Consider the following 15,173-nt stretch of genomic DNA (forward strand, 5'->3'; position numbering starts at 1 on the left):
GTGCTGCCAGCTTTTTATAGCTGTACCCTTAGCGTCACCTAACAATACGGTAAACATATGCATACGGTCCACAAATATAGAACAATTTAGCCGCGACCATGAATTCTATTTATTTTTTTATTCAGACATGAAAGTCTTGTAAGATAGATATACGCAAGGTCCGGCAGTCACGACGTCCTCAGTAACCTCCCTCCCCTTAAGAAGTAGTAAGCGAGTAAAACCAGAAAATAGGAAAGTGACAAATTTGGCAATAACAAGTAAAATAAGTAAAAATGAGTAAGTAGTGATCAGATTTCACAAATTGCATGCACTTATGGGGCGCTATAACGTAAAGCTATTCAAAACGTTTCTATTCCAATTCTGCATTCAGCCCTCTACGATTTGCCGCCCTCACTTCGCCTGTCAGTCACGCGACGTCACACAAACCGCGATAGCTCCCCATCTGATATGACGTGTGCACTCCGATTACGCATGATTGGACTGAACAAAAGAAAAATAGTTATTTCTGATTCGACGCCTTTTCGCCATTAGCCCTCGTCTATTGGTCAAAAGCTTTCAGGTTGCGCCCACTTCACCTGCCTGTCACGCGACGTCACGAAACAGCGAAAACTCACAGCGTCAAAGTGACGTGTGCGCGTTAAAGATGCATTATTATGCCGAACAAAACTGAATTTTTCTCTGAATAGCCGGAGGCTGCCCTGTTCCGAAAGGAATAAATGATGGCTGCCGCCGATCACTCAGGCACTGGCTACTCGCACCTGCCGCCGAACATGGGCTTATTTGCGTAGAATAAAACTTTTTGCGTGGCCATGTAACGTTTTCGAGCACTTTCGGCACGTTGACGACCTCACTCAGCCAACTTTTAAAGCGAAGCTTTTTTTGCCTCCTCCTTCGACTTTCGATTTCGTTTGCCGAGTCAACGCACAGTGCCACCAAGACAGACACAAGGAAAGCAAACAAAGTGGAGAGGCTCGGCCGTCCGGAAGAATGGCCTGAGCTACCGAGGGCACAACTTCCTGCTAAGTTGCCTCAAAACGCACCAACTTCGACTGCTTCGGCAACTGTTGAAGCGACGCTGGCTGATGATCTCCAGGTCATCAACATTCTGCGGTCGCTCATGAATGCCATTCGCGTCATACTTACCAACATGAAATCTTCGTCTGCACAAAGCGCGCTACAGGTGCTGGACCCTTTGAGTGCAGTACTTGCAGCTCTTGGTCGAAATCATGGCTCTCCAGAAGCCGTCGTTTCGTGACGAAGTCCGGAACGCATCGATACTTCAGTGGAACGCCAGAGGGCTTAAGTCACACATGTCGGACTTTCGACAGTTTGTGTTCACGAACAAGTTCCCAATCATCGTCATCTGCTAGCCCCTATTTGATAACATGAGACTGCCCAGGTATGAGTGTTTCATGTCCGCCGCCCACGGAGACTGCAGCAAGATCATCGTATTCATGCGACGTGATCTTATGTATGTCCTTCATCCAGTGCCACCTGACCAAGAAAACCAGTACGTATGCCTGACAGTCAAGAGAAGCAAGCTCACTTTCAGAGTAGTTGGAGCTTACATATCGCCTTGAAGTCGGCTGGACTGCGAGCGGTTACGGCTAATCACGACAGCGACTCCGCAGCCTTTGGTGATGACTGGAGATTTTAATGCCCACCACCATTTCTGGGGAAGTTCTAAGATAAACTCGAGAGGCAAAAGATTAGTTTCATTTGCCTCCGAACAAGAACTGTGCTTGTTAAATGATGGAAGCCCCACCTTTCTGCGTGGAACTGCCTACTGTAGCTGCCTGGACCTCACCTTAGTTTCACGATCCTTCACTGGAAAGGTCAGGTGGTTTTCGGATATTGAAACGCGGGGAAGTGACCACCTACCCACTTATCTTAGGATTGAAGGGCTGACGGATTCCAAGTTAGCCGGCGTCACACAATACAACGCCTGGCCAATGTTCAAACCAATTGTCAAAGACAGCTGTAGTGATGACTTGTCCTCTAGCCTAGAGGACATCATAAAGTGTGCCCTAGAGGCTGCCACACATTCGCTTCCGAGAATCTATACACGCACCGAATACGACATTGAGCTGGAGAAGCTTCGTGCAGTTCGTCGCCGTGCAGAGCGAAGATACAGGCGCACGAAGTCTGTACATGACTTGAGGTTGGCCAGAAGAGCTCAAAAGAAAATTCAGCGTCGCATGGACAAACTTGCATCGTAAAGATGGAAGTCATTCTGCGAGTCTTTGGTTCCACGAAAACCTTTGTGTCACATATGAAGAACTGTTCGTGGTCTCCGTGGAAACTCTCAGCAGTGCCACCCTTTTAAGTCTTTGGCCCTTCACCAACAATGCAGCGAGATTGACGTCGCTGAAGCTTTCTGCAGAAGGATTGCTGGCGAAACTCGTTCCGCTGGGACATCGACGCTCCACCACTCCCCGATTTCACGCGACCCCCGCATGGACAGTCCTCTCTCTATGGACAAACTCGAAGCTGCACTGGACTTGTGCAAGCGTTCATCTTCACCAGGACCCTACGGTATAACCTACCGTACCCTATGTAATCTTGGCGAAGAGGCTCAGAAAGTGCTCCTGCTATTGTTCAACAACTCCTGGCAGACAGGTACGGTTCCCCAGGAATGGAAGACCAGTCACCTAATTCCACTGCTCAAGCCTGGCAAGTCGCCTGTAGACATTGCATCATACCTACCAATTGCGCTTGCCAGTTGCATCGCAAAACTAATGGCGATGATGGTTCTAGCACGGCTAGAATGGTAGCTCGAACATTACCAGGTATATCTAGATGCAGTGGCCGGTTTCAGGCGTGGCCATTCTTCCATTGACAACGTTATCGACTTGGTGACGTACGTCGAGCACCAGAAGTCCTGCAAAAGATTACCTGCTGCCCTGTTTCTGGATGTTAAAGGAGCGTACGATAACGTAACGCACGAAGCGATTTTCAACGCGTTAGAGGCAGTAGGACTTGGCGGCAAGGTCTATTTCTTGATAAGTAACTATCTACATAAGAGATCCTTTTTCGTACTTACCGAGGATGGCCCGACCTCTCAGCATTACAGTAACCGTGGGGTGCCTCAGGGCGGAGTACTGAGCCCAACGCTCTTCAGTCTAACACTCATTGGACTCGCCGACATCCTGCAATGCACCGTTAGGTTCTACATCTATGCCGACGACATTTGCATTTGGACGTCGGCTGTGACGTGACTGCAGCTTCGCGCGCGGCTTCAGAAGGCAGCCACTTTAACATCATCCTACCTTCGAGAACAAGGACTTCATAAATCATATGAGAAGTGTGCAGTGGTGGCGTTTACCAGGAAATCAATGTTTCCATACGTGATATCCGTCGACGGACAAAATCAATGTCTTCATACGTGATATCCGTCGACGGACAATTGATCTCGTACAGCACGAGTCATAGATTTTTGGGGGTGGTCATTGACAGAAATCTCTCCTGGACCCCTCATGTGAATGTGAGAAAACGCCTGACAGGAATTTGCTATATATTTAAGTTCCTAGCAGGAAAGACCTCGGGAGTGCCAATACAATCTATGCTGCAACTGTACAGGGTCCTCTTTATTGGATTCCTGCGGTACAGCCTACCTGTCATGTCCAACGCCTGCAGAACTAACCTGAATATAATCCAAAGCATCCAAGGCCAAGCCCTCAAGATATGCCTTGGCCTACCGTGGAGTGCGTCAACGACTGAAGTTATTGCAGTAGCTCAAGATTCCACTCTTAGAACGCACATTAGCATTGAAACAATGCGTGTGCAGATAAGACACTTCGCCAGGACCCCTACCCACCACCTCGCAAGTCTACCAGTAGATAGGCCCCACACGACATTCAGTGCGACTGTCTTCGCGCACCGTGCTTCTCTCAGGTCAGGTTACACACCTGCGACAAGACCTTCCATTCCTCCATGATGTGTGCGCTGTACTCAAGTAAACCTTACAATCCCAGGACTTCAGAAAAAGTCGGACTTGCCGTCATCGGCATTCAAGCAACCAACTTTACTTCTTTTGTACGAGAAAACAGCGACTGCACACACATCTAAACTGATGGATCAACTACATCAACCAGTTCCGGTGGCGCTGTAGTTATACCAACAATGAGAATAACCCAGCGGTTGAAGACTTCCCATGTCAGTACGTCTACAGCTGCAGAGCTCGCGGCTCTCCGTGGCGCGCTTCATGTGATAAGTGCTGAAAGTGCTAGAAAATGGGCAGCCTTCTGCGATTCAAGGCCGGCCTTGCAATGTGTGCAGCCGTTTCTCCGACATGGAACGCACGATCAGCTCACATGCGAAATCGTGGAACTTGTCCATCAATTAGGAGAAAAAGGCCATGATATATATATTTTCAGTGGATATCAGGTCATTGCGGTGTCATAGCAAATGATGAGGCAGATAAGGCAGCTCGGATGTCAAACCAAAAAGGCCGCTGCGTCCCGATTCCTCTCTCAAGGACCGACGCCGCGAGACAACTTCGCAATCTAGCTCGCAAGATCTCCTTAGCAGAGTGGGATACCGCACATACAAGGCGCACAAGACTGCACAGATTAAACCCGTCACTTCAACTCAGACCTCCGGCCGGTCTGCACCGACGCGAAGCGTCTCTTCTGTGTCGGTTGTGGCTTGGAGTTGCCTTTACGTATGCCTACTCAGCACTAATTGCAATGGCTAATAGTCCTACATGTGATGTTTGCGGATGCGAGGAGAACATTGACCACTTATTGTGACATTGTCCTCAATTTCAAGCACAAAGACAATCTTTGTCCAACGCATTCAGGAAATTCTATGATCGTCCTCTGAGTGAACAGACAGTACTAGAGCACCACCCCCACCGATCGTCGGCTCAGAAGGCAGTGAAGGCACTTTTGTGCTTTCTCAGAACGTCTGGTTTGCGAGAGCGGCTTTAACACAAGTACTGTCCGTACACGTATCTACACCTTCTCTCTCCCTTCTCTCTCTTCCCCTTCTCCCTTCCCCTAGCGTAGGGTAGCCAACCAGACCTCTCACTGGTTAACATCCCTGCCTTCCTATATTCATCTCTCTCTCTCTCCTTCGACTTTCCCACTGCTGCTGCTGTGGGCTGCTGTCGCGCACACCGCGTCGTGGGGTGGTTCAGAGTGTGTATATAGATGACAGCGCGAGTAATAGAGAAAAGGCGACGGGAGAAACTCGTTTTCACACCACCACGGATGGGTGGATGGATGGATGTTATGAGCGTCCCCTTTGGAACGGGGCGGTGGGTTGCGCCATCGAGCTCTTGCTATTATACTGCCTAATGTCCTACCTAGGTTAAACAAGAAAAAAGACAAAAAAGCACTATGAACTCCCACAACCGAATTTTCTGATCCCCCATTGCGAACTTTGCTTTTGTACGTCTGCGTTTTTTTGTCGTTTCCCTACTTTTCTTCCACCAATCCACCATGTCAAATGTGCACAATGCCCTCTGGAGCTCCCTGGCCGTCGCCATATTGAGCCGCTTGACAGCCGTAATTAACCGTGACTTCCCTCAGAAGCATTGCAGAAACTGCAGCGCTTCCCTTTCTACTAACGTGTGACGTCAGAGGGGACGCAGATAGAACTGTAGAGAGGAGAAGAGAAGAAGGACGAGAGGGAGGAGAAGAGGGAGTTCCCATATAAGAGAGGGTGGGGGTGACGCGAAAAGGCAAGGAAACCCCACTACTATACGATGGCGGTTACGGGGAAATAGGATAAGCTTAAGTTCAAGGTACGGTACAGTACGTTGCTGCTATTTCTGAAAAATAAACGCCATGCAAATATGTCAAGCGGGCAACTTACGCAGGGCATGCAGAAGCAGAGCCGCATTAATTAAACCGCACCGCAAATCAACACTTCTGTAGCCGCCGCGTTAACTTTGCGGCTATGGTATTGCTAGAGGTTGTGGATTTGATCCCAATCTCGGCAGCCGCATTTCCACGGGTGCGAAATAGAAAACGCAAGTGCACTTAGATTTCGGGACACGTTAAAGAACATCACGGTGTCGAAATTGATCCGGAGTCCGCCACTACAGCTTGCCTCATAATCCGAGTATGGTTTTGGAACGTACAGCCCCATAATCCAAGTTTAATACTTCTACCACAATGCGATGTGCCATGTGAGGAAATGACAATGCTCAACCTTCTCAGAAGTTATAAAATATGGCGCACAACAACGCCTCAAGCAAACACCTCTCCCTGTGTGTTCTGTGTACTACGCAAACAAACAGCAGTGGTGCACGCAAGGTAACGATTAACATCAACTCACCACTCTCGTATTGGCATAAACGTTGAAGAAATTAAGCTTTAGCTGTCAACATCACCGATAATTATCATGAATCAAAGTATCCAGCATCGAAAGCTTCATTTACATCGATTCACACAGTGCGTGGGATCTGCATAACTTTTTCTTTGCTGAGGATCCGTTTTCGCGGTATTCTTAACCTTCCTTTGCAGGCCGCTGTGACTGTCGACGAGCCACCGCAAGCTAAGTAAATGAAAACGGGCCAATCGCAGACTCCGGCACCACGCTCATCTTCCAGTTATCGATTTTCACTGCACTGGCTCGGCCTCATCAAATCTTTCTCCACTTGAGCGTGCTCCTCACCTCTATCAGCGAATTAGATAAGACAAGCTGCTCAGTGTAGGCAATGTTATTCGTTTTCAAAGCAAGCAAAAATGACCTCCTATACACGAGGAGAGAGTTTGATTGGTTTCTTTAGACAGCCCTGCGGGTCACCGCCCGATGCTTGCGTCGGCGGTTACGCAAATTTGACGTCAGGAGATTGGAATAAAAACATATTGGAATAGTTTTACGTTATAGGGCCCATGCATGATTCATGATTGTTTGGGTACTTCGTGTTAAGATAATAAAGGAAAGAAAAAACCATTAGCGGAGTTCTAAAATTTTGTGTAATACGCGAGCCAACTAAGCGTAAGACAAAAACCGTTTTGTTTATTAGATCATAACACACCTATCGCTGCACACGAACGACAGCATTATACAGCGTTTTTTTTTAACATTTCTATGCCAACCCAAAGAGGAAATCCGTCCGTATGACCGTCCGTCCGTTCGTCCATCCCTTCATCCGTCATGTAAGAAAGGAGATTCTTATGGTGGAAAGGTGAAAAATTGGGGTAAGGTGCGGCGCAGTAACTGTCTCTCAGCAGAGGACACCTCAACCGCGCTGCACATGGGAGGGGGAGATGATCACTTTCAAAATAGGGCCCGCAGATGCGAGCGAATTGACCTTCTTGTTGCCTCTCGCTTCAACGCAAACTAAGCGGCGAGAACACAGCGTACAAGAAGCTATCAGCGCGCGGCGCGCTCTGTCCCCATCGCAGATCGCTTTCGAGTTCGCCATACGCAGCCGCCATCGGAGTACGGTTGATCACGGATCGATGCGGGTGTACAAGCTGCTAAGGAGCGACAATGGCTTTTAATGATCGGTATATTGTCGCGAAAAGAGTAAACTGCGGGCCCCTTTTCTTTCTTTCCACGAATGTTGTGGGCCCCTCGATGCGGGGGAAGCCTTAGTGCAGAGATAACAGCGACGGCGCCTCGGGCACGTGCTCCCGCCCGGCCGATGCCGCCGCACCGGAGACGTGACTACGTGCACGTGTCGCGCCCCCTTCCCACGCTCGGCTGTATCGGGCGACAAAAATTGATTAGTTATGGACGAATTGATTTTGTATGCGGAGTGTTTACGCAACCATTTTTGGCCTCTTAAACTCTGGCTCTTATTGGATGCTGTCGGCCTGCCTGATTGGTCGAAATAACCCATTGGTGGAGAAGCCTGCGCGTCCAGCCGGTCTGCGGGTCCCTTGAATGCTGCAGAAAGTCATTTAAGGAACGGTTTGAGTAGTTTTAAGGGAGCAAGGAGACAGCAGCACACGACGCACTTCACCAAGGGAGGCCAGGCCGGTCAGGCAGGCCGTCGACGACGGGTATAATATCGTTTTGTATGTAAATATTTGTACAGTGTAAACTTAAAGTAAATGCCAACTTAATAAACCTAGTTGTTGGAATGCTACTTCTCGTCGTCGTACCTGCGAATCTGCACTTGCCCCTGCCGGAGCTCATCCCCCTTCATCTTCGTCTCCGTGGTGAGCTGATGCGTCAGATCTCTAACAGCTGTGTCTCTTCGCTACAACATCATCTGCGCGCTTGGCGCTGTTACCTGCAGCAGTTTGTTTGCATCATCAGTTCACCTTGCACCGCCGTCCACAGCAGTTGATCTCGCCGCAGCGCTGTCGTTTATACTGGTCGGATCAAGTTTCATAACATTGGTAATGACACCGGGCTGTGTGGACATGAGCAAGTGGCAGAATGCTTACGCATCCTTAGACAACTCCTGGAGGAGTTTCTTCGTGAATTTTTTTTTTGACCATACAGATGCATAAAAAAAGCTATAAGCGTAGCGAACGTAGCGTTTTACAGATACGTTCTTCGGCGAAGTGACATACTTTGCCGCTAATAACGTGAGTATCGGAAGACCAATGTCAAGCTTTAATTAACTTTTGATTAGAGCTTTGGTGACAGCTGTATAATGGCAAACTTGGAGGCAGTCACATTTTAATGCACTACTTTTCTTAATCTGGAAATTTACGCTTAATTCAAGATATCCATCATCGAATTTCAACACTCAACCCAAGCAATATCGAAACTGAGCATGTGTCGCAGCTACGTCAGACGGAAGCACCCTGTGACGATGTGTGACGATGTTTGAATGATGGCACGTCCCGAAAAATACTGATGCAGCATGTCTCCGCAGATGCTCTTGCCAGACAAAACGTTTCGTATTAGTATCAGCCGTAATTGGCCAAGTCTTTCACTTTCAAACCTCGTCGCGCTTTTCCTCACGGGGCCTCGCCGTCTGATATTATGGCGGGGCCGCCTTTCCTGCACTCACGTACGGCACGCTCGGTTTCGACACTTCCTGGATTGAGTGTTGAAATGCCATGATGAATTTCTCAAGGAGGCATGATTTTCGGGATTCCTTAAAAAATTGGGTGCATTAAAATGTGGCTGCTTCAGAATTTGCCATTGAAACAACTGTCCCGAAGGTTCAAGCAAAAAAGCTAATTAAAAATTATTCTTCTGATGCTCGGGTTATTAGCAGAAAAGTATGTCCGCCTCACCGAAAAACTCATCTACAAAAACTGCATGTTGACTATCTCATAGCCTTTTTATAAGAAATCTGTATCATTTAAAGAAGGAACACCCCGTATAAAAGACTGAACCTGACTACATCGCGGGTGTTAAGATGAAAACCAACCGCTATTATAAGAAAAATGCTGGAGACACATGCAATGCGAATGGTAAAGCGAACAGCAATGTTCTGAAGAAAGCCACGACTTAAACAATCTGCACTGAAGCAATCAACCTGAGCTAGAGACATTTAGTTAGCGCTTGGATATGCCATGTTAATTGGCATATCATAGTTCATCAGCAAGCCCACAAAATAGCGCTTGTTATTTATATGTTCCAGTTCGTATTGTCCACGTGTTCAGAGCACTTCACAATAACATATATATCGTGAGCAAACATGAAGTAAAATTGTTTCAATTTCTGCTGACTACATACTGAATACATTTAATGATCAAATGCTCCGTGCACGGAATAATCCTGGTTCTCGTTAAAACTACGCACAGGACGCCCTTTTCTAAGAATCGACTTGCGTGAATCATGGCCAGGCCTAGGCGATTAAAAGTCTGGCGAGGGTGCAGTCAGTCTTTAGGTTTTCTGCGAAGCGCAGGCACGGGTCATTTCTGTCCGTCTTCGCTTATGTGTGCTGTGATGCGTGAAGAATCGCTACTTACTTCAAATAGTGCACTAAGGCTTCTTTCCTTGGTTCAGAGGCTGAAACACTCTTGCGCACGATACACAAGCACACTCGCACAATCCCCAAGCGTACTTTTCACAAACCTTGTAACCTCTTAATGAACCTAAAAAGCAACGCTATATAGGCTAGTCTGGTATGGTTATGCAGTTTTCAAGATTGTATTTGCGTTTATCTGGCGGAAAAACTTCACTTTACGCTGGACAGCCTGTTGTGTATGGCCTTTTGGTTGAGTATCCACCGAGGCTGTGGGAAATAGTGGGTTCTAAACGAACTCGTACACAAAGCTGGTAGCACGCAAGCAGGATATGTACAGGTTGACAGCATTCGTTAGCCTCGTTACAAAAAGATTACAGCCAAGACACCATATATGCATGCAGGCAATGACAAAGTGTTCTCAAAAAAAGAAAGACGTTGCCAAACCATGCATAAAAGTTTACTCGACAGCTTGATTTTCTTACACAACCAGAACAAGAATGAGAGCTCGAAAGAGTTATGGTTGCGAATTTGCGTAGACAGTTGCCCAAGTAGGTTGCGTTCTCAGGCACAAACGCTATATAACTATTCCCGTGAAGTGAGCCGGTGACGCGCACGTAAATCCTGTCCTCTGAAATCATATAGCTCCGATCACGTAGAGCAGGCGTTCCCAAACTTTCTGGCCTTGAGTAACCCCACCTGCCTTTTCTGTCTTCCGCGGAACGTGCCCTACATCTTTTCCACACGGGTGTGCTTGTCCATGGCCTCTCTATGATTGTTGCGATGTATAAAACTTTCTCGCGAAGACTACCGAAGTGCGAATGTGATGAATTTTATTTCTAAATTCAATCTATAATGTAAAGATCCGCCCAGGGAAGGATGGAGTCGGATTCGTTTTGACCACTCGCGGAATCCTAGAATGCCGTTCGCGGAACCCAATTTGGGAACCCCTGACTTAGAGGAACACCCGGTCGTGTCCAGAAACCGCCACCTTTGCTCGACGCTAGAAAAACATGAGAAACCCGTTTTGACTCTTTTAGAACGAGCAGTGGGTCATTCCTGGTCATTTATGGGGCTCAACACTATAGCACCAACTCCGAGTACTTTGGTCTGTCTTTTTCCGTCAGCAAAATATAGAGGATAAAGCTCGCGGGCCCGGACTTAGTTCGCTCTGAACTGGTCAGGGGATCCGAAGTGGCTATCATGAACAAGTGAAAACCCCAAGACAGAACGTCTCCTTTCATAGTCTCCTCGCTCACTTGCAGAATTCGCCGGCCCTAACATGCCTCCTCCGGCCAAGGACGCTCCTGCGTGGCAACCACACGAGAGGCACGGACCTTGTTCTCCAAACCCGTGCCGGCACCAGGGCATTTGCTACCTCCAGAGGGGTGGCTACACCTGCCTCTGTCAGCAATATTATCGAGGTAGGCGTTTTACTCTGGCTCGAGCTATCTTTAGTTTGTGTTGTCAGATGGGCCGTAATACTCTTCCAAAGCATCTGCAATGTGTGCTACGCCTCACTCATGATGGTCAACGATGGAAAAAAAGAAGTTAGAGATTCATTTGCGCACCACTTGATAACTCATTGAGACGACCTTAGCTTACATGTTTGTCATTTATTATTAGCAGTACAAGTGCATATTGTGATGCTGAAGAAGAGAGCGGACGAAAAACGAGAAGTAATTAGACCTCTGTTTTCGGCCTGTAACGATACACGACCTCACGAACTGTCCCAGTTATCAATTTTGTTTGGAGGTACCTGTACACACAGGAGCACTATGAACGGGAACACCTTTGTTTTCATTCGAAAGGACAAAACGACTTGAATCGTGTGAGCACAGTGGCCTATTCGGACAAGTCCCTAAAGCACGCAGTCTCTGTGGATAGAAGATTCGCGAGACAGCATTGAGAGAGGGAGAGAGAGAGAGAGATAATGAAAATTGGAGATGTTAGCCTGGCTGACGGCCTGGCACGCTAATATAGGTGTAGGGTGAGAAATACGATTATACACAGTGGTCGCACAACAAACACACAAACAGCACATACGCCTACAAACACGCACGTACACTCAAGTTGTTCATAAAGTCTCATTAAGGCCTGTAGACCTTAGAAAAATCAGAAGTTCTCTCGTTGGGCGCATCGCGCAAGTTGTTGAGACGGCGTAGATAACTTGCAGAGTGCAGGACGTAATGGCTCCGCTCTCTCCATGCAGAGTCTGCTGCAATGATCGCTATAGTGTATGAAACATTCCGGGGCGGGACACTTGACATGCCCTGGTGCACTCCACGCTACTGCTCTTCGCAAACGAACCGCCACGCGCACTTCGAAGCACACGTTGCCATTCCTATAAACGTAGAATCGCAGACTAACTACAAGAGAGACTAATTATTGCTGCTACTTAAAGTAGTCTAAACAGCAACAGCATGGTTTAACACTGGGAGATGACAACGCAATGAGTTCTTGTGACGAGAGGCGAAGCGTTGCAATAGATAATATGATTAATATTACACCATTAAGGTGATGTACAAGCTGTTGCGTACCACTGCAAGAAAGAAAAAAAAACTGAACACAACATGCGGTGCATGCATACAGAATGTCCTGCAGCGTATGTGCTCTATTTATAGCACTATGTGTGCTTGACGGGCGTGACAAAGTTAGTAAACATAAATAAAAACACGGCCAAAATATTTACTGTGCCTGAAATAGACGCCTTCTGTGGGAAGCCCCACAAATCTTTCGTGATATCTTGCGCCCTTCTTTTCATCCATTGGTGCACTTTAGGAAAAAAAAATCTAAGCAAAAATTTAGCAATCGCGGATGAGGTCTGTGAAGTAGAGTATGTATATTGACTGCCGAACGATAGAACAGCCCTCACTGAAAATACGTGTGAAGCGCGCATGTTCACTTGTTGCCATATCGTTTGCAAAAAAAAAAAACAGAAATGTGCAGATGTATCATGATCTACCAGAAATATCTAGCAGACAAGCAACGTCGTGCGCGGAGATCAATCGACGTTGGTACGTCGCCACGGCGAAAACACGGCAGCAATGAATGAATGAATGAATTCTGGGGTTTATACGTGCCAAAACCACGATTTGATTATGACGCATGCCGCGTAGTGGGAGACTGCTGATTAATTTCGGCTACCAGGAGATCCTTAACGTGCCCCCACTGCACGCGACACGGGCGCACGGCAGAAATGTGTCGTTGATCTTCTAGGTACCGTTACGAAAATCATAAAGTATGCTGCGTCGGGCAGGACGTTCTGTATGCTGAAAAAGCTTTCGCTTTGTGAATGCGAAAAAAGGAGGCCATCATTTGCATGGGCGACGTAACTTCCTCATCAAGTTCTCGTATCTTCACAGCAGTGGCGACGTTTATTATAACGTGTCATTTAGCATATCTTTTTTTTTTACTCTCGTGCTACCTGCGACTGCGGGACGCATATAGTAACTGTAAAATTAATTGGTGTAAAAGAATATAAACACTGCTGTATTGGGCCAGATTGGCATGTTTTGCTTTTCGCATGTATCCCGTATGCGCTCGACGGCGGCCGCACAAATTGTTATTCGCGTCAGTTGTCAAAGACTGGCAAGTCGCGAATGCGAAGTAAAATACGTACTACATGCCATGAATAATTTCCTTCATAAGAAATGTTGGCATTTATAGTTATGTGTCACCAACAAGTACATAAAAGGTACCACTAATGCGCTACATAGGCTTCCTGAACTATGCATATGTGTTACGCGCATGCTCTGTTGCAGCACAGGAACCCATTACACAGATGTTCTTGCACCGCGGTCTACTAATTGACAACACAGCTTTCCCACCAAAGGCAGGAAACAGGTGGGCCTACAAGCAGGCCAGTAAAGTGCACTTCAATAAAATGAACGCCTTTTTGGAATTCGCATTCATGGACATCTAACGTAAACATGTTTAATTAGGCGTGGCTCACGGGACATACTCTTTTCTGGAGGGTCATAAAGAGACAGCTACACAGCTGGACAAATACGAGCGGAGATAATAGGTGCAGGCTCACACTGGCTACATGATTTATATTAGGCGATATAATTGTTTTCTTTTTTAATAAATTTAACAGAAAATATTTAATAAATAGCATATTGGCCGATAGCGCCCACCTCTTCTGCTCGATTACTTGAAGAGTCGGACACTAGAAAACTTCAAAAGCACTGAAACAGTGTGAACTACCAGTTAAGTGCAAATAAATTGTGGAGGTCAACGTCGCTTAAGTGCATGTGGGTTAGGACTCACTGAGGACGTGCCCCCAACGCATCGTATGCGAGGTCTTTTCGTTCCGCCTCCATATAGGAATGTGGCCACCGCGGCCACTGCACCTGCGACCTCGTGTTCAACAGCAAAACCCCAAAGCCACTAGGCCATTGTGGTGGGCATGGACCACCCCGTTGTCTCAGCACATTGAACATAAGAGTCGTCAGACTGACCAGCCTAATAATGCTGCTGTTGGCCGTAATTTGCACGACAAATCACTATGTGCAGTTATCTAAATACCAAGCTGTACGAATTACCTTATAAATAGTTACTTTATAGCACTTACTTCAATTGAGCAATTCAAGCCTGCCGTGAATCTACTAAGTTTAAAGCGCGAACAAAGATAGGATGATAAGAAACACACACGAGCGCTTAATTCTACGAATGTCTCTTCTTTAAGAATCGGGGAACTAGCAGAAAGCAGTTACGAAATATCTGTTCCTGAAATTTTCCACGAAATGCATTAGCGCCTCGCAACGTATAAAAGAAGACTGTTTGGTTGAGTGTATGAAAAGTAACATTGTAGAATGGAATCATATTGAATAATCTCCTGAGTGAATAATCTGTTAATCAGAAGAGAAGAGCACATTGAAGGAGACTATGGGGGTGAAAAAATAAATAAATGGTATCCCCCAAAGCAGGGGACAATTTTCACACATGTAATACAAATAAAATTACATTCTGCAAGCCGCACATATGCGAGGAGCAAGATACAGCAGTCGCGGATGTCCACAGGAACAAAAGTTGAGTAGAGGAGAAGCAAATACGGTTGTTTACGTTTTACTAATGTATAACTGAACGTGACTGCTGAAGTTGCCGAAAGAGGGAGCTCGAATAAAGCACGCATAAAAAAAAAGTGAAGTATGCTTCGCTATACCGCAGGAAATCGTTAGATAAAATATTGACTGTGATGTTGCCTATCTTATTCGTAGCAGGCACGTCTCCCTCGGCGCAGAATGCTGCCTGTTTTCTAGGAAGAAGGCTGCAGAATTTGATTACTTCAAGTGCTCATGACCACAGTTTTCGTGGGTCTGTGATGAATGGAGGT

The 15,173-nt window shown here is 46.8% G+C and overlaps 1 protein-coding gene across 3 annotated transcripts in view; it reads left to right on the forward strand.

The window, feature by feature from the left end:
- LOC126545767 (sushi, von Willebrand factor type A, EGF and pentraxin domain-containing protein 1-like) overlaps positions 1 to 14,748 on the forward strand; it is a 185,683-nt gene extending 170,935 nt beyond the window's left edge. For all 3 annotated transcript variants that reach the window (XM_050193740.3, XM_055061312.2, XM_055061313.2), the window contains one exon: positions 11,101 to 14,748. In XM_050193740.3, coding sequence (XP_050049697.2) covers positions 11,101 to 11,390 — 290 coding nt within the window. In that variant the 3' untranslated portion in view covers positions 11,391 to 14,748. The remainder of the gene's footprint in view (positions 1 to 11,100) is intronic.
- The last annotated feature ends 425 nt before the right edge of the window (positions 14,749 to 15,173 follow it).

Source organism: Dermacentor andersoni, chromosome 1, assembly GCF_023375885.2.
Source record: "Dermacentor andersoni chromosome 1, qqDerAnde1_hic_scaffold, whole genome shotgun sequence".
Taxonomy (NCBI): domain Eukaryota; kingdom Metazoa; phylum Arthropoda; class Arachnida; order Ixodida; family Ixodidae; genus Dermacentor; species Dermacentor andersoni.